This window comes from Apostichopus japonicus, chromosome 16, assembly GCF_037975245.1.
Source record: "Apostichopus japonicus isolate 1M-3 chromosome 16, ASM3797524v1, whole genome shotgun sequence".
NCBI classification, from domain to species: Eukaryota; Metazoa; Echinodermata; class Holothuroidea; order Aspidochirotida; family Stichopodidae; genus Apostichopus; species Apostichopus japonicus.
The window spans coordinates 21,872,571-21,894,912 of record NC_092576.1 but is presented as its reverse complement, the minus strand read 5'-3'; the positions used below and the strand labels follow the sequence as shown (position 1 = coordinate 21,894,912).

General features: G+C 36.2%; 2 protein-coding genes across 4 annotated transcripts in view; one reads left to right on the top strand and one right to left on the bottom strand.

Annotated features, from left to right (window-relative positions):
• Positions 1-22,342, top strand: part of LOC139982813 (uncharacterized) — an 890,000-nt gene that overhangs the window by 732,848 nt on the left and 134,810 nt on the right. The window contains exons 61-65 of the mRNA XM_071995913.1: positions 2,137-2,172; positions 9,467-9,645; positions 15,191-15,267; positions 17,241-17,299; positions 17,663-17,782. Of these exons, the coding sequence (XP_071852014.1) occupies positions 2,137-2,172; positions 9,467-9,645; positions 15,191-15,267; positions 17,241-17,299; positions 17,663-17,782 (471 nt within the window). The remainder of the gene's footprint in view (positions 1-2,136; positions 2,173-9,466; positions 9,646-15,190; positions 15,268-17,240; positions 17,300-17,662; positions 17,783-22,342) is intronic.
• The window catches only part of LOC139982817 (uncharacterized), a 167,623-nt gene that overhangs the window by 108,149 nt on the left and 37,132 nt on the right, over positions 1-22,342 (bottom strand). The gene's annotated exons all lie outside the window — the stretch shown is intronic.

The following is a 22,342-nucleotide window of genomic DNA, read 5'->3' as shown; positions in this document are numbered from 1 at the left end:
CGGTTATTGTATTAGTGTTAAATGGAAATACATTATAAAATAGAAAGAAGCACTGTAGTAGTATGTGTAGCTCTAATAACCCCTTCGTTGTTCTGTTGTATGGATACCATAGCAACCAAACGTATGCAATCACTAGACAAATATGACTATGCCTTATTTTGTATATTGAGGTTATTTCTATCGATGTGTGCACTTTAACATGTTAGGAAAAGTAACCTTAAAATTATTTATAAAGTCAAAGCTCAACTTAAGGGTCACATTTGAGGTTTTCATTGAAGTTTCAAGAAACCTTTGGGTAACACTGTTTGTACTCTCAGCACTATGAATAGAGGGCAGTATTATGAGAAATATTCAAAAAGGTAAAATACTGAAGCTGTCTGAACTAAAAAAAAAGGTTTCAAAAGATTTGTGTTACTCCCAGCGTGTTTTGAAAGCATTAGAGGATCTCGAAGTATTCAGGGCCCGGGGTGGGGTGTGGAGGGGATTTACTGACTATGGTATAGTCGGTAACTGGTAATGCGTTTTATGCGTGTTAATTGATCATCGGCTAATTGTCATATTTAATATTTATTGATAATTATGTGATTATATAATAAGTTAGAGGATAATATATTATCGGTGGCATTAGAATATTACGCCAAGCCATAGTGGAAAGTTCCCAACAGTATAGTGTCGAACAATATATCAGTAGTAGTAGTATACTGTATTGGTATTGGTAGGACGTCTAGGCTTATTAACTTACAACAGCTGCTGCGCTAGGTAGGCTACATTAAAATAATCAACTGAATAACCCGCAAAGCTGCATGGACCGAAGGTGAAAGATTAAACAACCGAGTCTACTAAAAGAGCTCGCAGAGCAGTAGTCAACGCACGCAGGGCAATGCCCGAAATATAAAGTTAAAACCGCCGAAGTTCTATGCGGTACAAATGTACTAGAATAGCTAACTGACTTAAACAGTGAATGTAAGCTGTGAGTAAAGCTTCACACGTTGCGGAGGTCTCAAGACAAGTCTTTCCAAAGTAAGCGAATATAACTTACTACAAACCTCCCAGTTGAGGTCACAACTGACAAATACCTAGGGTAACTAAAAATAGGGAAACAATACAACTTAAAATGCATCTGTTTAAGTTTGTCTAGTGATATGCAAACTACATATAATAGTTTTGTGTAGTGTATAATGTATAGTATTTCAACAAACTCATTTCAATTTAAGGCAAAGTATTGGGAAAAAGGCGTACGGATTTTGTATTGAAGAAATACTTGCAATGCGTACTGTGTTCATATTGCAATGTTTCAATTGACTATGAATCAAAACAAGGATAGAAATATTTATTCATAACATAATTTTCTACAGACTTTAAATACAAATACGCAAGTGACACGGCAAATTTAGAAGAAATACTCTATTGAGGGGATAAGACAATGTTATGATATTTCATGAAATTTGTCAACATTAAAAGATCTACACTTGTTTACTTTAATTTTCGTTTTCTTTCCTTGTTACTCCATTTTGAGATTTTTACTACCAATTGCATCTCCCAAACTTTCATGGATACCGTTAAGGGTTAGCTAAACGATATCAACATATCATATAAGATGGAGTTGGGGCGGTGGGGGAAGGGGGTATGGGCGGGAGTAACCAATTTACTGCTTCATGGGATATTTGAAAAGTTTCCATTGTTTGTACATTCCATCGATTCAACCACGAGGATTGTATAAACAGTTCTATCTTTGAATACTGCCCTCTTTTATACCCTTCTCGTCATCTTCTCTGTCGTCCTTGGTATCCATCCAATCATCTCATAGAGAAGTTCACCATTATGACGTCACTCATTGTTTAATGACATCACTCAGTGTTATATGACGTGTTTTAAAACTAATGTTGTCTTCCCTATATAGCTGATATATGTATTCATGTTATTAAGTCTGTGCATCTAACAGTGAATGACGAGTCTGTCTCCTATATTGACTTTAGTGTGCTCAATGCAGATGTGCGTTCACCTGTCAGGAATAGGTTACTTCGATATTTGTGAAGATATATAATCATAACTTATATAATTTTTGCCTCGCCCTACTACATTTTCCTGAACACAGTTTCAACATATCATAATAATTAATATTTCTCTTCCTTTCAGGCCTGTGACGATGATGGTAATCTACCAGAAGAAGAGGTAAGAGAGACACAGATTCATGTTCCTGTTAATTAGTAACAGTAATTTAGTGGCAGGCAAGGAGGTGTTTATTACTGCGGAACAAAGAAATAAGACAAAAGATTATTTAACCTTGTTTTATGATGGTAATCTACCAGGAGAAGAGGTAAAAGAGACACAGATTCATGTTCCTGTTTATTAGTAACGGTAATTTAGTAGCAGGCAAGGAGGTGTTAATTACTGCGGAACAAAGAAATAAGACAAAAGAGTATTATACCTTGTTTCTCATCAGGGAGGAAAGATTGATAACCAGTAATAAGTTATATCTTGTGATGATTATATCACCGTTCTCAATGTCAAGTTAAGATATGGTTTTAATAATCTTCCTTCCTGCCACGCAGTCACAAAATGCTAATCAAAGAACTAATATATATTTAAATACTACAATGTTTAGTCAGATGTTATGGAGCATTACAAGCCAACACACTCACTCACACAAAAATTTGAATATTGCATTACAAATATCAGCCTTGAACCCCCTCACCCCCCCCCTTCCCCTCTCGACATTATGCTTAATGGGTATTTGATTTCCGTTGGGTTATAGCATCAATATTATTAATTGTGATACAAGCGTCGACTGTAACATAACATGACTATGCTAAAGTAGAAACCATTCACTGTTGAATGTGAGCATACCAAGCTGTTGCAATACCAAATATATTAGGAAACTATGGATACAATATAAACAGTAAATGTTTTAGTACCTGAGGGATCACATGCACCAGTTAAGTTACAATGAGGATCCATTTAGACACAACTGACATGATTACAACGGTGTAGGTATTAAATGAAGATGAACCTACGAGGATGTGAGGTGACTGCTCAACATTTCCAACAAAAGTCAAAATGATAAACACAGTTATTGGGCAATATGCTTCCCTCAGTTTTGATGTGTCAGGCCAGATCGGAGAGAAATAGAAACACTTTAGAGAAGAATGTTGTAGAAAAATTGATGGATTTTGAGCAAAACCTGATACTGTTTGTATTTGACCGTGCAATCGATGACCAATTATTAATGAGGTAGCCATTTAATAACAATAAAAAATACCAAACCAATATAAAACTTGTCAATTAGAGATATAGGACATCATTATATTTCATTTTCTAATAAATGAAATTTAATGTTTAGAAATATTTAGTGTAAATATTAACCTCAAACAACTTTGCCTAAAACATTTACAAACAGACAGCGTATGTTACGCCAATCAGAAGGGGTTTGTTTCTTTCTTTTTAAATTTGTGTCATCATATGTAATGACACCTGACTAGTCTAGATAACAAACAACATTCTTAGTGTAAGTATGTGTTAGTATCAAATGGTGTCTTCTTTTTTCCAGAATTAACACAAGAGCTGTTTCAAAGCATGTTATATCTTAATTACTGAGGCCCTTTTAAAGTATAGTTAGCTCACACGTACAGCTAGGATCATTAAGACGTAGTGGTAATAACGAAACTCGGTATGCTTGGTCACAATACAAGGCAGAAAACCACCGGCTTGTAGTTCCATCGTTTGAAGGCCGAGGGAGGGAGGTTTGAATAAGGTATTTAAATATAATATATGTTATTCAAAATTAACTGAAGAGGTATATCCCTACACCTCTTCCATGGACGTTTATAAAACGTCATTAAACTGTCAAAATGTTAAAATATTTTCATATACGGCAGCCATTTTTACCCTTCAGCGTCCGGTAACGCTAGCAAAAAAAACTCTGTCCCTCGTATTATGATATGCATTTATAATTAACGCCTAAACAGTTAATACTCCTCCACCGAATATAAAAGCTGCTAATAATAACAAAGGTTCCGCCATAAGAAAACACAAGGGTAGAACCCTGTCTAGCATGCAAAAGAGAATCAACTAAAATAACTATCCCATTAGATGTCACGAACTGATGACTAATTATAATGATTATAATGTTAAACCTTGCAGCTCAATTGAATGGCGACTCCAGTTGACAAGACCAGTGTTACACTCTACATAAACAGATAACACAGTAACTACTGTAAATCATTTGTACCACAGTAATAACTGGATCGTGCTATAAATCAGTAGCATGTGCTATTAACATTACATTGAGAACTGACAATATGTGTAATCCCAACAAATCCAGCTTATTTTTGGGGGATTACAATCCTAAGAGTATATGCTACCGATTTATCAGCATGATTCAGATTTCACTCTGGGACAAAGCTTAAAGATTTACATTGGTTACTGTAAACTCTGTGTGAATCGGTGCAATGTTAAAACATGTTGGAACATTTTACTGCATGGTACCGATGTGATAGTGCATTGTGGTATATTGGTTCAGTCATAATGATATGAAGATGAAATCCCCTGGGTTTGAACATTTGATGGTAACCAGCAGGGAAGACGATGGGGTACGGAAATAAGTGAACAATTCTTCAATTGTACAGTAATCCTGTTTTACACAGAAGTCACTTTTTGATTCCTTGCCCGAAGGCTCAAGTATTCTATGCGATGGTGATTGCGTGTGCGTGTGTGTGTGTGACGCCCTTGGCTCGTAAACACAATAACTCAACAAAGGCAACCTGGATTGAAGTCATACTTGGTACATAGATGCGCCATACAAAGTAGATGAACCCGAATGATTTTGGTGCTCATTTTATGAATAATGATGAGGTCACGGGGTCAAACGTAAACATCTTCAAATGCTAATAACTCCGCAACCAAAGCCCAGAACTAATTTATACTTAGTATTGATATGTTGGTAGAAAGAGGTTACATGGTGATATATTTTCGAGTTGATATTATGCATATTGATTAGTGGGCGGGCTTAAGTTGATTTAACTGAAAAATAAGCTAACACTTAACAGAGACCAAATATGAAACAGAACCGTAGGGACTAGATGTACCGTACCTGAAATATCCTAATGGGTAATATTAGCTCAGTATGATAACATCAAAGACGTTATCAACGCAAAGATAAGACACATTTTCTTTTTTGTACAGGGAATTGGTAAAACCAACATGCTTTCGGGGGCAGGGAGGGGGTCTGTGGGCCTTCTCCAGAAAAGGGTTCACTTTAGACTTCAATGAAACCTTCAGAAGCCAGGGGCGTAGCCAGGATTTTCAAAGTTGTAGGCACCACTATCTGAGCGGAGCGCCACCATCGGTTGGCGCGGAGCGCACAAGAAATTTTTTGGTTTTACAAACCCCCCAGATGGCCGGAAACGGCCCTTCCCGAGTGTTCATTCTGGTTCCCTGGCCTCATGCTAACTTGAGACACCTCTTTCAATATCTCTTTTAAACCCAAAAACAAACGAGTTAAAATAGTACGTAATGCAATATTATACAACACCTAATTGTATTCTGGTCATTTGATTGGTCAATTGCTCGTTGATTGCATGCAAAATCCGCTCTATTCCACTCTATGAAATAGAACCATGGTTTATACTTTTTTGGTAGCACTTTTTTCAATTGTAAGATCAGAGAAACCTGTCTGTTCAAAACAATCTGTTGCATGAGTGCATTTTACCCATCTTAATATAATATGTTGTATGAAACAAATATTGAATGGTTTCCATTCGTGCAATCGTGCAAATATTTCATGAGTTGAAAGATGTAATTTGTTCCATTCAACGAGGCGCAGCCGAGTTGAATGGAACATTACATCTTTCAACTAATGAAATATTTGCACTATTGCACGAATGGAAACCATTCATTATTTGTATACTACATAATGTATTTAAAATTAGCAAGGTACATGTACAGAGTAGTCTTACTTTTCAAATTCTGATACTTGTAGATACAAAGAAAGGCCAGAATTGTCTTTGATACAACTATATAACCAGTAATTTTCTTTGATACAACTGTAGCTAGTAAATGTCTTTGATACAACTGTAACTAGTAAATGTGTAAGTTAGCCTAATAAGAGAAGGCGAGAGCTATCAGACGATTGCCATCTGATGCAAATTTCTTCAGCACAGCATCATTGCAAAGTCTCTGTGGATGTCAGTGGAGTAGCCAGGATTTTTTCAGGGGGGGGAGCGCTAGGGGGCTTGACCATTTCCTGGGAGGGCGTCTTGTTACTATCTAAGCGGAGCGCCACCATCGGTTGGCGCGCAGCGTACCAAGAAAATTTCAGATTTCAATATCTGCCAGATCGCTGGAGATGGCACTTGCCAGGCTGGATAGCAGCCATCTATTTGCGTGATTTCGGGAGAAAATTTCAAATTCGTCACTCAAGAAATCTGCAATAAAGTTCATGCAGCCTTATTTTTTGGTGGATTATTTCTGTTATTAGCGATTCCAATTGACATCAACATTAGAACCCAGTACAAGTTGACAAATGATGCGGAGAACTGGAAACCCCAGCCCCATTTTGCCCTATGTTTGGATAGAATACCCCTCATTTGTTCAAACCCATGACAACTAGCAATCTGTGAATAAATTTACTTCGAAATGAGCACATTATATTGCACCAAGTCGGTCAAGGAATGACCCCTAGTGCCTCAGATATAGGCCTATAGGAACGATGCCACAAAAAGTCCCCGGACATACTACAGGCGAAGGAAGCTATCCCTGCGACTGCATGTGCGACTGCGGTCGAAGAGTCGTTCATGAGTGGTCATCATGGAGATTCGAGACCATTCAGACCAATGATATATTTTTCGCACATGTAATTTTTTTTCAACACCCAAAATCCCAGTGGGAGGGCGACTGGGGGCGACAAGCTTTCATGGGGGCTGTCTCCCCACACCACTCCCCCTTGGCTACGCCACTGGTGGATTTGCATGAGTGCCAAGCCGCTGAGTCTCTCTTCATTCATTATAGAACGCATGTAGTTTTTTATTCTGCGCATTGCGCTGAAAGACCTTTCAGCAGTTGCCGAAGCTATTGGCATGGTTAATCATGGTTAGTCTTAGTTACAGTAGATGTTAAAGACCTGACAAGATCGGATCCTAGTCTTTTTCGGCGGGTAGAGTGTTGAATGAAACGGCACGCGATAGAAATTACAGCCTAGATGACAGAAGAATAGGTCACCTAATTTAGCCATATTCTTGCTACGTTCATTTCAATAGTTTTTCTTGTCTTGACTCTTAAACTCGTCCAGCAAGCTTATGGATTTGAATTATTGGTGTTTTAAAAAAAAAAGATAACTTGGCCAAAAAAAATGTAGGCCCGGGCCTACAGTGCTACATACTGGCTACGCCCTGTAGGCCCGGGCCTACAGTGCTACATACTGGCTACGCCCCTGGAAGCATAGTTTGACTTATGTTATGTCTAATATCTGAGTCTTAACACAACATTGAGCTATAACTTCTTTACAATGCTGTGTTAGTTTAAAATGCATGGTGGTGGTGTTGTTGGGGGTGACCCCATCACCCCACCTGAATGTATTGGCAAACATTAACATCGATTATCAAGTGAGAACTCGATTTCATAGGCATGCAAAAGCGGGTGTCGGGTGTCACAGACTTAAACGTAGGTTTCTTGAAATTTATTAGTAACTTGGACAGAGTTATTGTTAAATGTTTAATTGTGTATGTCTAGTCATAATAAAACGGTGTTACAATTTACATACTGTACCTTCTTCCTCCATAATGTACAAGTAGAGAGATTGATGTCTTTAGTCTTCATATAGTTGAAAACAATAACATTCCTAAGATAGAGGCTGGAAACAACACATATAAACCTTAGTTTATGAAACTGACATACTCTTACGACATCATAAATGTGATCACTTGATTATGACAATCTAGTCTTGTAGCTCCATAATTTTACTCCATATTAAAGTAATGACAAATACTTCTAGTTTTCTTTTCTATTATCACCGTAGATTTCATGATCTTTGATGACGTCACTGATGTTGAGTGTTCTCTGATCAGTTCATCGTCTCATGGATTATTACATCTTGATCTGAGCATCGAATACTCGACTATCATGATTTGAATTCTTAACAGAGTCCATCATTCGTTCCTATATGAGTTGTTTCACATGTTGTATGTAGGATGAGTGTACAACTGACCTGTTATATTAATGAGATGATAACAAGTCTAAACTGATTGGTTATATAACTTAGAGGATAATGGTTGTTAACTGATTAGGTTTAAAACCGAGATGATAAGATAGTAAACTGGTCAGTCTTACTGAGATATAAGGATTATAAAGTATCAGCTATATTACTGAGATGATAATGATAGTAAACTGATAAGACCAACTTTAAGGAATCAACCAGATTAATTACTTGGCTGATGTGAAGTTATCATCAAGGGAAACATAATCCGGTGAATATAATGTTTACGGTTTCAATCCAGATCAATAAAGATTAAATCTACACTGATAATGTCATTAGGCTCTTTCATTTTATTCATACAGATCTTGGTCAATGGCAATCCCGTTCAGCTTCTTAACCCTACTTAAATCATTCTTATAATATTGTGTTATTCTACTCTCTTAAATCATTCTTATAATATTGTGTTATTCTACTCTATTACATTTTAAACTGACTCTTGCCAGCCAGCTCTAACATTTTCTTTAAGTTCAATCTGCTGTTGATTTAAGCAGCCCATATGTACTCATGCTGATACAAGAACCAAATATAATTTTAATTTTAATGCAGTATATACACAGTGATAAGGCAAATTCAATAAACACACGCAACTGTTTTGCAGTGACACGCTAGTGGAGAAAGGTGTTTCAAAAGCATTACACCTAGATCGGTATTAACCATTACTCACCATAACGTAGTTTTTAATAATTCTAGCTGTTATATTGGCATGTATTACATGAAGCACAGCGACAAGAGGGTAATATAACTGACCAGTAAGTAACCAACAATCCCAGTCCACCGAATACTACCATCATTTGATGATATTCATGGTCGATTCACGGTGGAGGTATTTAACATTTGATGTCTTCAATCCACCCTGTCCCTGACATGGAGTTACAAGCTACAGTACTTTGAGGCTATGAACCATACTGATTGTTCTAACTAATCATTTGGTATAATCCTTTGAATTTACATTATCAAACATTCAAACATCACTTATATCCTTCCTGTTAATGCTTTAATGACAAACACTCTTTGAAAGTATAATTTAATAAAGTATGTAACACGACTATATTACAATAGTACGGTTTATCTTCAAGAACTGTCTGGAGAAACAATGTATTAGCGATACACTTAAGTCAATAGAGTTTTGTTTGAGACTCCTTTATTCATATTTACGTATGCCCTTGAGCAATACTTTCCAATTGCCAACATGTTCTCCTATATTTAATATCTTTCAAGGAGTGTGAAGAAGATGTTATTGTACTTCACTCTGGACTCAGATTGCATCGATGGTTGACGGCAGAGAAGATACACATAGAGACAGAGAGACAAGTAAATGGGGAGCCTAGGATACTAACAGAGGAAGACGTTATGGAGATGATAAGTTATGGGCTACGTTCTGAACACTTAAAGCTGTCGTGAGTATACCTTTGGTTAACAAGACTTTGGTTAAGGTTAGAATGTTCGTTTGATTTATTAATGCAACATCTTAGAACTCTGAACGAGGTATACTATGTAATAAGTGTTACAGAATAGCAACAGAAAAAGTATACAAATAATTTAATGTAGAGCCTTGAGAAGAGGTGAGATCCTCGCGAGACGAGTTTTGACGAATATTACTTCTTTTCAAACTGATGCTGATCAATAAAAATCAGCGTGTTCAACTAGTCATTGAATATATACATACATACATACACCCACACACACGCATAAATATATATACAGGCGCGTATCCAGGATTTTCTAACCCGGGGTGCGCGAATTACTATCTAAGCGGAGCGCCACCATCGGTTGGCGCGGAGCGTACAAAAAAAATTCTGGTTTTGATACCCCCCAGATCACCGGAAATGACACTTCCCGGGCTTGAAAATGACCAACCAAATGTACACTTTTGCCTGAGAACCAAGTATTTCTCAATTTTTTTTCCATCCATAACCTTTTTGAAAATTGTCACCAGTCACACATCATGTTCGACCTCATTGCATGTCCTATGGATCATTGCTTTTGTAGGCAATTCTACGTCACGGCCCACAATATCCGAAAGCCCCACTTTTCAAGGTTTTAAGCCGATTATTTGTTGAGAATTTGAAAATTCACATTTCTCGTGAATAAAAATCACTTCAAAACATACCCATAATGTTGCACAAAATTCAATCTATGGACAACCAATAGGGATAAACCTCCTTCAACCCCTAATAGACAGGTACAAATTGCACGAGTAGAGGAAAGTATGATGAAGAATGTTGGTCAGGAAATTTTCAAAAATTCAGACACAGTTAATTTATTGGTGTACAAATATTAAAACCTCTATGGCTATTATAAAACTTCGTTGAAGGAAATGAAAATAGCAGATATTTCCGATATCAGGTATATCGAAACCGAACACTACACACATAGGCGTAGGTCCCGTAGGAGGCGGGGCTGCAGCCCCCACCCCCCGCCCGGCAACCAATTTTTCTCCCATTTTTTTCGGGCACCTACTGAGAGAAAAATAAATAGCAATGAATAGCTTAAAAATTATCTCCTTGGTAATTAAAATAAAGTTCTAAGATTGGCCGACATTACTACTGTAAAAGAGAGTTTGACATAAATGGATCTGTATGCTTTTTCTCCATCTACATAAGACATTTGGTTGTTTACATTAGCATCCGGCGGTATACTGTGCTACTTTGACGGACCGTGCGGTACACGATGCCATGCAATGTAATGACCGATGCTTGCTTATATGATATTGGCATCGATATGTTGAACGCGCGCTAAGCGCGCGAAAAATTTTGGCTTTTTTTCGGGCAAGTCGTTACAGCCCCAATCCAATTGGGCTACGCCTTCGACTACACACATAGACAGTTTTTGAGGCTGTTCATCGTGGAACAGGCATTTCAGTGCTCACTGATATGATGTTATATCTGCTCTTTGCTTTACAAATTCGAACAGGCGTGTAGCGAGTAATTGCCAAGGGAGGGGCGAAGCCTATATGCAAACTATCTAAGCGAAGCGCCACCATGAGTTGGCGCGAAGCGTACAAGCAAAATTTTGGCCGAAAATGCCTCCCAGATTGCTGGAAATGACACTTCCCAGGCCTTGTAAGTTGCACCTAAGCATTGTCTATTTTGAAATTACCAGCGATGTCATAAAGAAAATTTGCTCGTGGGGGGCGGTCGCCCCCTTCCCGAAATGCGTCATGTTCCCGACGACCCCGTCGAGTTCAAGACCAGCCACAGTTGGTTCCATATAGCACAATTGTACAATTGCTTAAGGCGTCCATACACACACACGCGTTATGATAGACCATATATAGTATTTATATAGATACATTAGTGAGAGAGGGAAAAAACGTCAAAAATGGAGTTGTTGGTGTAAGGGGTAGGGTGAGGCGCACACCCCCTCCGTAATCCTTGATCTGTCACTGGCTACCCTGTGTATATAATAGGGATCAGCGCTTTAACTATGACTGTTCCTCTTTCTCTTCCCGAAGTCTTGGCTATCTTCTACTCCCTCCCTTTCTCCTTTTTCTCTCTTTTTTCTTCTTCTTTTCCCTTCCTTTCTCTCCTCTTTTTCTTTTTTCCCCCTCCTTTTCCCTTTTTTCTTCTCTTTTTTTCTCTCCTCTTTTTCTTACCCGGGGCACACGCGCCCCCAACGCCCCCCCCTGGATACGCACCTGATATATATATATATATATATATATATATATATATGTATACATACGATTTGCCATCCCAGATAAACCAAAACAATTCCTTTACAATTTCGACGGAATCGGATTAAAATAATCCGACGCGGATTAAAATAATCTGAATTTCTAAAACTTCTGCTCAATTCAGCAGAAATCAGTAAGTCGCTTTGCCTTTACAACCATGCCGACATCTTCTCTATAAAATAGTTTCAATTCCTGCTACTCCTTGTCACTTTCGGTGATCATGCAACTGAAGAAGAGCTAGTTTTGCTAGAAAGCGCTGAAAAACCAAACATTGGCTGTTTTACTTCCAATCACTTACCTAATTCAATTATTGTATCTCACTCGAGATCCAGCCTTTCTCTAAATGCAGCATAATTGTTTAAGAGTTTTTCCATTATTCCTATATATATATATATATATATATATATATATATGTATATATATATATATATGTAAATGTAAATATATATATATATATTTATTTAAATATATTAACATATATATATATATATATATATATATATATATTTATATATATATATATATATACATATATACATACCTATATATATATATATATATATATATACATATATACATACATATATATATATATATATATATATATATATATATATATATATATACATATATATATAATGAAAATCGTAATGAGCATTTATATATGTATATATAGCTTAACATACACCCCATTTGTAAGGACTGAATAATTTACCTTTGTTTTGCACGCATTTAATGGGACATGGTGTCCTGCATTGCATCAAAGTTAGTATTCCAGGAAATTTCACTACAATAGCTTTGCCTTTATATACTGTACTGTTTCAACACTCCACTACACGTTCCCTTTGTGTCCAGTCAACACCCCTACTCCCAACCCCCCCCAACCCCCCCCCACTCCACCCACCACTGCCATGTAGAAGCACATTTGGAGCTGCCTCCTATATCGATTACATAATTTTGTTTCATTACACCAGATTTAAACCTTACAAACATAAGTGCGATATCTGATAACACTAAATAAATATAGAGGTTAACACTTCCACTCCTTGCACTCACCTCCCCCCAATCACCTTCCACTGCTTCACACGCACATCTCTTTGAGTTGTCGAATATCAAAATATAAAACGGTCAAACATATTCATTGTTTAGGACACAAAAATTAGCAATGGCATGGCTGACAATCTCTAACTTCACTTGACATGACATCAGACTCCTGTATCAATGTATACATGTGTTAATATCGTAAATAAGTTTAGGTATTGGCACTGACAATTTTTATTATTATCGATGTATTACTGAGTGTCGCATTTACAACTTTCATTGGTCAGGTCTTGTGAATTATCATTTTTTTTTACTAAAAATTAATCCAATAAACTTCCTGTTGTTCATTTCGAGATATGTAATGTTATTTCGGCAAATTTGTTATTTTACGTTTGTTCCCTTGAAAGTTCAGTTTGTATCACTACACTTCGTAAAAAGTCACCGCACCTGAAAAATCTCCGTACATAATCTATGTAAAAATAGTAAGCGATTTCATACAGTTATCTCCCATTGACATTGGTCGTTGAACAAAAATGCGATTTGGACTTGCTTCAAGTTCACTGCAATAAACTTCCTTATAGAAATTTATACATTTACTGTTGTTGATGAAAGAAGAAACCACAAAGTTTAGATAGCAGGTACATTTTGGTACTTGAAAAACTTTTTGTGAAAATATGAGGGCTTTTTTTTTTCTTTTTTTGGGGGGGGCACACATTCTGTTTCTGCTAAACTTCCCGCGAATACTTGTCTTTGGGAAAATGAATAAATGATGGTGATGAACTAAGTTGAATCGTTCGAAGATACGGATGGGGGGGTGGTTGGCAAACTAGTTCTTCATATGATGAGTTGCTTGTTGGTGGTGATTTTCGTTTTGATGTTGTGTTTGGGGATCGTTATCCGTCGGTGTGACGTCGCCCTTTGCTGGTAAATCACCTCCGGTCATTTGATGTGGTAGGGTTGAAATGTTACGGACGGGCCATTCTCAGAAATTTGCGTTAAATCCTTTAGAGTCTGGGGCAAGAGAAGTTCTGTGGGAAGGTTTGATTCTATTGAAAGTTGAGAATCTCCTTTCACAAGCTGCAGAACTCACTGGCAGAACCACCATTACTTTAAATAATTCAGACAACAGAGGATAGTTGCACCTTCCTGGATTACAAGCTGGGGTAGAGAACCAAATGGAATATTCTTGCGACTGACTTGAGACTTTAGTTGAGCCCACTCTTTTTGAATTTCCTCCTTTATTTCTTCAAGCCATCTGGGTTGTTCTGATCATTTAGCAGCAAAGTACTACAATGATCAGCCACCCTCCCAAGTTCTTCAACACCTGATGAATTCAAAGCTTCGTCTTTTCTTGCTGGCCATAATAAGGGTCAACAATTTGGAACAGAATTAAAATTTTGTCGACAAAAGCCGAAGCTATGCCTATGACTTTTGAATTGGGATGCAATGTTTAACTTATTGACATGTCAGGTAGGCCTTATCGCGCGATTTCGGTTAACCTACTGACAACACTGTTTTTATTTGTACCGATCGTACACACATGGTTCTCCTGTTTGAGTTGTCGTAACGCAAATATTTAAGTTTGTTGTTTTCCATTTTGGTTACACGTATCGTGCATCTTTAGTTTGAGGGATTAGTATCAAATTAGTTTCAAGCTGTTGAACAGAGCTGTTCCTTAGGACCTACTTGTAACAATGCACTTGGTGCTAATATATAATATAATACTAATGTGATGTGATGTGTAACATTAGGCAATAGGCCTTTCTTGATTGGCTCACAAGTTAATAGTAAGCCTATCGTATAAAGTCAGTGAACGAATGAGCCACTCGCCAAAATATAGAGTGTAATGCATTTTTTGCCCACCAGTTGCAAAATTCTAATCGCCATTGGCCATTGGTTACACAGGAAAAATATTAACAATAACATGTAAGGGCACTTGTCAGCAGTATAAGGTTGTGATAAGTATATAATTCTACCTGAACGTGTGTGTAATCCCTGCTTCATCGCTCTGGATTTATAATGCCCTTTTAACATATATCATTCATCATAACAGTCAAGTGACGCATATTCTATTCTAGTAGGCTAGTGTAAACATTGTGTCTTACCAAACGGAGTCTCCGGGGATTCCCAAGTAGTTGGAAGGTTAATGGTGTCTTTATAAAATTGAAACACTTATTGTTCTTCTGTTCGATAGCTTAACTCATATCTTCATTTCTACTCAAAAGGTTCGCCGGTTGCACGTTGCCTCTCTCCTTCTCATTGGAGTTACTTCCTAGAGAAATGAGGTCATGGGACATTAAAGGTAAATCAGCATTGTGTGTAATGCAGTTTATAAGGAAGTGAATCATAATATTTAGTTATTCTTCACATTCAGTGATGGACATTAAACAAGTGCACTTATCCATCTGCCTCTAATGATTTGATTTTACCATAATAGGCATATGAAGGAGATTTCTTCTCCCAAAAGAACAATTTTCCTACCAGTTTAATTTGACGTAACGTTTAATAACAAACTTGCTTCAGATTGTTTGCGCTATTTTACAATCAAATACCAATATATCTTTCTGGTGGCTAGAGTTGTTAGTTTTCCAAAATTGTTCAAACTGTTGTACATGTTCCAAATACGTCATTATAGCATTCCCTATAGTAAATGCATGTGTTCCTTTTCTTTTTATATAATTCGGTGATACTTTGTAAATTTGACAATAACGTAGTGAATGACTTTATTTCTAATTTCAAGCTAATCATGTGTCAGATTTTAAAGACTAATTATCAAGAACATTATGATAACCTTAGTAAGCTTTCGAAGACCATTTCCAGAGCACTCATTTGAGCACGTACTTTAATATAATGCATGAAGACTCATTCAGTCAACATAGGTTACATTTAATGAAATATATGTTTGTATATATAGTCATATCTCGAGCAAAGGCGTAGGAGCCTCATTTGATCTGGGGGGGCTGTAACGACTTGCCCGAAAAATATAACCAAAGTTTTTCGCGTGCTCCGCGCGCGTTCCACATGTTAATGTGCTTATCATATAGGCATTCTTGGGTTATTACATCACATGCCAATAACATACAATCATTTTCCGTGTTTTTACCCTTCCATATTGGTTATAATTATTGGGGAAGTCGTTACAACAAGAATGATAATAATATAAGTTTAACCATTGAAAAACACATAACAAATTCTTCTTCTTTCAGTAGGTGCCAGTGGCAGAGCTATAGGGGTATTGGTCAGGGGGGGAGAGAATGGTCTGTAGGGGCACTTTTGACACTATCTAAGCGGAGCGCCACCACAGGTTGGCGCGGAGTGTACAGAAATTTTTTGAGTAAAGATACTCCCTAGATCGCCGGAAAGACCCTTTCTTGGCCTTGCTAATTTGCAGATGGTGTCATCGCCATTTGTCAGAAAATTACACCAACAAAATGTGACAAATGTCAATAGGTATTTGAGAGCGCAATAAAAAAGTCAATAATCGCGAATAAGTAAAGAGTTGTAAAAAGCTGAAAAGGGCGCCAGCAGTCCATTTGAGTCCGTCAGGGGGCATCCGCCTCCTCTGACTGTATGGACGCTCCGCCACTGGTAGGTGTCCGAAAAATTCTCAGCATATTGCCCGAATTTTCACCAAAAAATACGGTTGGGAGGGCTGCAGCCCCCCGCCTCCTACGCCTATGATCTCGAGTTAGTAACAATAGACTAACATGGATTTCAATGTAACAGTGTTGAGTATTTTGACTTCCATTGCCTATCACACAAAAATCCATACGACTGTGGTTTGACCTTTGAAATCATGTGGACTTCTAAATATGTGTGATAATTTAAATGAAAGAAAATTACATTTTTTCCCTGAATGTATCAAGGTAATGTGTTTGGTAGATTCTAAAATTAATTGTCCATGCTTGCAATAAAGTCATATTATTAATCAGCTTACCACTTCCATCAACTATTAAAATACTATTAAACTTACTGTCATAAACACATACTAAAATGTTGCAGATTGCAAGCAATTATTGAAATTATTAAAGTAGAGTTGTAAACATATAAACGTCTTAAACATTCTAAAGGCATTGTGTATCGGTTGATGGAAGTGGTAAGCTGATTAACTCAAAAAAGAGCATTATGCGGAAGTAACCCATAGATTAAATATTCACTAAGGTGAATGTGAAAAACTGTAAATACTTCAAAGTTAATATGTTACCCAAAGAACTCATTTCACATTAATATTATGTCTATGAGTACTGATGGACATGTACATTCTTTTCCATGTAGTCTGTTGGAGTCTATTAGACAGTGAAGTTCTACTAAATGTTCAATCTGGCCAGTGGGAGGTAAGTGTACTCAGGAACTGGTTGTCATAATTTATAAATACTATGATCATTATTCTTGATAAAGAGTTGGTTATTGGCAAAATTGTATCAATACTTCTTTTTCTGGTTTGTATTTATTTCTTATCCTATGCTACCGTAGCTTCCATCTATGCGAGTTGGTAGCTGATAGTATTTAAACTAAATATTAAAATTTTAATAGAAATTAAAAGTTCATGTTATGTATTGTCCATGTACTTATAGTTGTAGTAAACAATTTAAGCGTTCATTTCTACATGATGACCCTATTTCTCGTTAACCTTTTTTCCTTTATTTCAACACTGACATTACAGTACTTATAAATGTATTGATTCATTACGTTACCAGCTTAAAGACAAGGAATCGCTGTGTCAACTTTGTTCAGAGAAGGTCGTTATCGAAGACAGGTATCACTATTTCAAACAATGTTTAACCATCATATCCATACAGACCGCATCATATCATAACGTAAGTCAATCCACGTCCTTAAATTTATTACTTTTATTCTTGTTTCACACCATTTCCTTGTATCTGAATATAAATGTGGGTTGATTGTGCGTATTCACTTTCTTTGAATCACATTATGTTATTCGTATGTAACTCGAATTCACACATTCACAGCCTAAAGTGGAATTACGACCTTCCTTAACAGTTTCAAACCTCTGGGCAAACAATCAGCGTCCATAGCCTAGTTGGTTAGGGTGTCTGCATATAAAGCAGGAGGCCCGGGTTGAAATCCCGGTGGTTCGAATCCTGGTGGAGGCTGGAAGTTTTTTCACTGTTCTAAATTTTCCAACTCATTACATTAATATATATTCATTTGCCTTTGTCGTTTACCTCCATTTCATTAACAAAAGTCTGTTTAAAGTATCTCTTTCGAGATCTGGCTTTAGGAATCACAAATGACTTCGAGTTGGTTACAATCATGTTTGATCTCCTAGAGTAAGCCAAATATGTCACCAAAAACAGAACTAGTATAATTATTCGATACAGGTGACAAACGCCTACAGTGGTATTACGACCTTCCTTAACGGTTTCAAATGTCTGGACATACAATCGCACCCATAGCCTTGTTGATGTTTTTTCACTGTTTTAAATTGTAAAAATGTGAAAAAGATGGAGATAAAAGAGAATTCCCTGATCTGCATATATACACCCAGTACAGTGTATGTACTGTACACACTGTACATAGATGTATGTACTGGTTGAAATTCATTTTATAGTAAAGTGTTCTAATTCAACCATTTGCATATGTACAGTGTGTATATTAGTGTTAGGTTTTAACATAGTCTTCTGGCACTCATGGCACTCCGTACATATACACCCAGTGCAGTGTATGTACTGTACACACTGTACATACATGTATGTACTGGTTGAAATTCATTTTTAAAGTCTTCTAATTAAATGAATTCAACCAGGAGCAGACAAGTACATTGCAATTCTTATAATAATTGTTTTCCTAAAACTTATAATAATTGTTTTCCTATTCGCCAAATCAATCATAAACAGCGTCGTAGAAAGAAACCCCCATGGATTACGAATGGTATTTTGACTTCCATTAAAAGGAAGCACAAACTTTACAGACGTCAGTTAAACTCTCCTACAGTTATGTACAAGTCTATGTATACAACGTATCGTAATAAGCTTAATCAAGTAATCAGACTTTCGAAAAAGCTCTATTTTGACAATAAATTTAATGAGAGCAGAAATAACACAAATCATACATGGCGTACTATTAATGAAATGTTGCACAATAACCGTAACGAATCATCATATCCTGCTGTTTTCAAAGATGGTGACCAAGAAACCAGTGATGAAAATAAACAAAATATCATTGCGAATAACTTCAACAATTTCTATGTAAATCTTGGACCATCGCTTGCTAGTAAAATAAAAAAAGGTAAATCACATGAAACCATCTGTGATAACAATAGTCATTCAATATTCACATTCCCAGTCACTGAAGAAGAACTAATTAAAATTGCAACTTCCAACTTAAAACCCAATAAAGCAGCAGGATATGATGATTTCAAACCTGGTATTATAAAAAATGTTATTCCTTTTATTGCTAAGCCTTTGACCCATATATGTAATTTATCATTTAACACTGGCGTATTCCCAGATAAACTTAAAATGGCAAAGGTTATACCAATCTATAAAAAGGGAGATTCAAATGTATATGAGAATTATCGACCGATTTCATTGCTTTCCTGTTTTTCTAAAATCATAGAACGACTTATGTTCAATCGCATATTTAATTTTCTTAACCAATATAATATTCTCTGTAAAGAACAGTACGGCTTTCGACCCGAACATTCTACTGAACTGGCTTTGGCAGATGCACTTAACAGTTTACATACTAGTCTTAATAATGGCAAAAATTGCATTGGTGTATTCCTCGACCTTTCGAAGGCGTTTGACACGATCCATCATACTATCCTTATCAATAAATTATTTTCATACGGCATTAGAGGAACTACTCTCAACTGGCTTGAAAGCTATATTTCGAACAGATATCAGTATACCTTGTATAAAAACTCTAGATCCGATCTTGCTAAAATTCGTTGTGGCGTTCCACAGGGTTCAGTCTTAGGTCCTTTGTTATTTATTCTATATATTAACGATATTTGTCATGTCTCCAAACTAGCCAAAATCATTCTCTTTGCTGATGACACCAGTATTTTCTTCGAGAGCGACGACATAATCACATTATCTTCCAACGTGTCAAATGAATTAAATAAATTCTGTAATTGGTTTTCAGCCAACAAATTATCACTAAATGTACAAAAAAGTAATTACATTGTCTTTAATACTCGTAATACACTTATTTGGAATAAAGATATATGTATGGATGGTAAAATAATTAAGCAAGTTTATACTACTAAGTTTTTAGGTGTAAATATTGATTGTAAACTTAGCTGGCGCAACCATATTTCAACTATTTGTAGTATAATTGCACGGAATGTTGGCATATTATCTAAGTTGAAATATTATCTATCGGAAAACATACTCAGAACACTATACCAGACCCTGGTTGTCCCGCATCTCACTTATTGTTCCATTATTTGGTCTGGTACATACAACACCAACCTTAACAATCTTATAATACTCCAAAAGGCAGCCATTCGCCACATAACACACTCAGCCCCACGTGAGCACACCAGTCCCATATTTAAGAAACTCAACTTACTAAAATTGCACGATCTCATTAAAGTTAAGCTTGCATTATTTGCCTACAAGACCTGGAATGGATTACTACCAGCTGCCTTTGACAATTTTTTAACCAGTAACAGAGATGTACATAATCATAACACGAGGCATGCTAATCATGCCCACTATAATCTCTACAATACCAAACTTGGAACTTTAAGCCTACAAAACCGTGCAACAAAAACATGGAATCTTCTAATGAACGATTTAAAGAGTAAAAAGTCAGTCACATCCTTTAAGAAGTGGTTTTGTAAGGAAATAATAGCTAGTTACTGACTAAAACTAAATTATACCTGTATGTAATTACTATATATATATATTGAACATTTAATTTGTACTTATATCTATGTATGTATTCATACACATATATATATTTTGTTTTGTCTTGTCTTGTCTTTTCTTTTCTTCAGGGAGTCTTCCACATTGTTAAGCTTTTAAGCTTTATGGAAGACTTCCTCCACTTTGTACTTTGTGGCAAACAAATAAATGAATTATAATTAAAGAGTATTTTTTTTATATGAAATTAAAAACTGCACCATATTGAATTGAATGACCTTGAAGTACAGTACAATACCCAGACTCGAAACACATGGAACATCAAAACAGGCTAAAACGTTTTTTGTAAAAATCCCAAACTTTGAGGACTTTTCATTTCAAAATAAGGCAAAACACCCTCCTGAAATTTTTTGTACAAACAGGGTGATACTATATCTCTTCCAGAAAAAATTATCAGTTGCTCTGATGTACAAAAGAGGTCGTCCTTGACAGCCAATAACTCAAAACGCGGCATGTTGAAAAAAATCTTAACATCTTCATAAATTAATATTGAAAACAGCTAGAACCCTGAAATATGTTAAGGTGTAAGAACTTTATACTAATAATTAAAGTATAAAACCCTGACAGCTCTAACATGGTGACTTTGGTAAAAAATGGCATCAAAACCCCTACCTCATACTGAATAGCAGCATGAAATAGCAACTTTAGAGTTGCACAACTTGCAAACATATTATAGGAAAGCATTGTAATCATGATTTTGTAATGTTTATACTAGACATAATAACCTCTGAAAGAATCGAGTACCCTGAAGCAATGGTTTAGGAGCAATTCATCACTAAAAATAGCATATTTTTTAGTGAAGAGTACAAAAATCGAATATTTTGACACTTTTAAGCTGACCTAACTCCACTAGACAATATTTTTGTAGCCTAATTTTTTATTTTCCTGTTCTATGGCATAGACTCTATAGGCATCTGTAATAAAAAGGGATGTTTAATTGCTGAGAAATGAGACCTCAAATGTCAAGAAAATGCCAAAATGCCATGGTGGCGACAAATTGCGGAATTTCAAAGTGTGATAAATCGGCCAATTGTAAAGCAATGCAACTGACATTTTCAGAATATGCTTATTTTATGGTGGTCTAATCATACAATAAATTTGGGAATTTTTCAAAGATGTTGAACTACAACATTCCCCAAAATTTGGTGATTTGATATGGAATGACCCATGTGTAAGAAATACAGCTACAAACACCATCCCAGCTGCTCAAGGCTAAAATAGAGAATTATTATGATTCTTGTTATTATTCCTATTATTCATTTTCTTTTAGTAATCGATTGTATTTACTGTACTTGTTCTTGCTGCAAACTAGTAATTTAATTGAAGTTTCTATTTTCTGCACCGCATGTGTTCTAATTCAGTTTTAGTTTCAGGCTTGCAAGATAGCAAAAATGTATAATCTCATCATTTATTTCTCACTTGGCATCAACATGAAATTCAGAAAAAGGTTCACAAGAAACAACCACGGAAATTAGTTTTCAA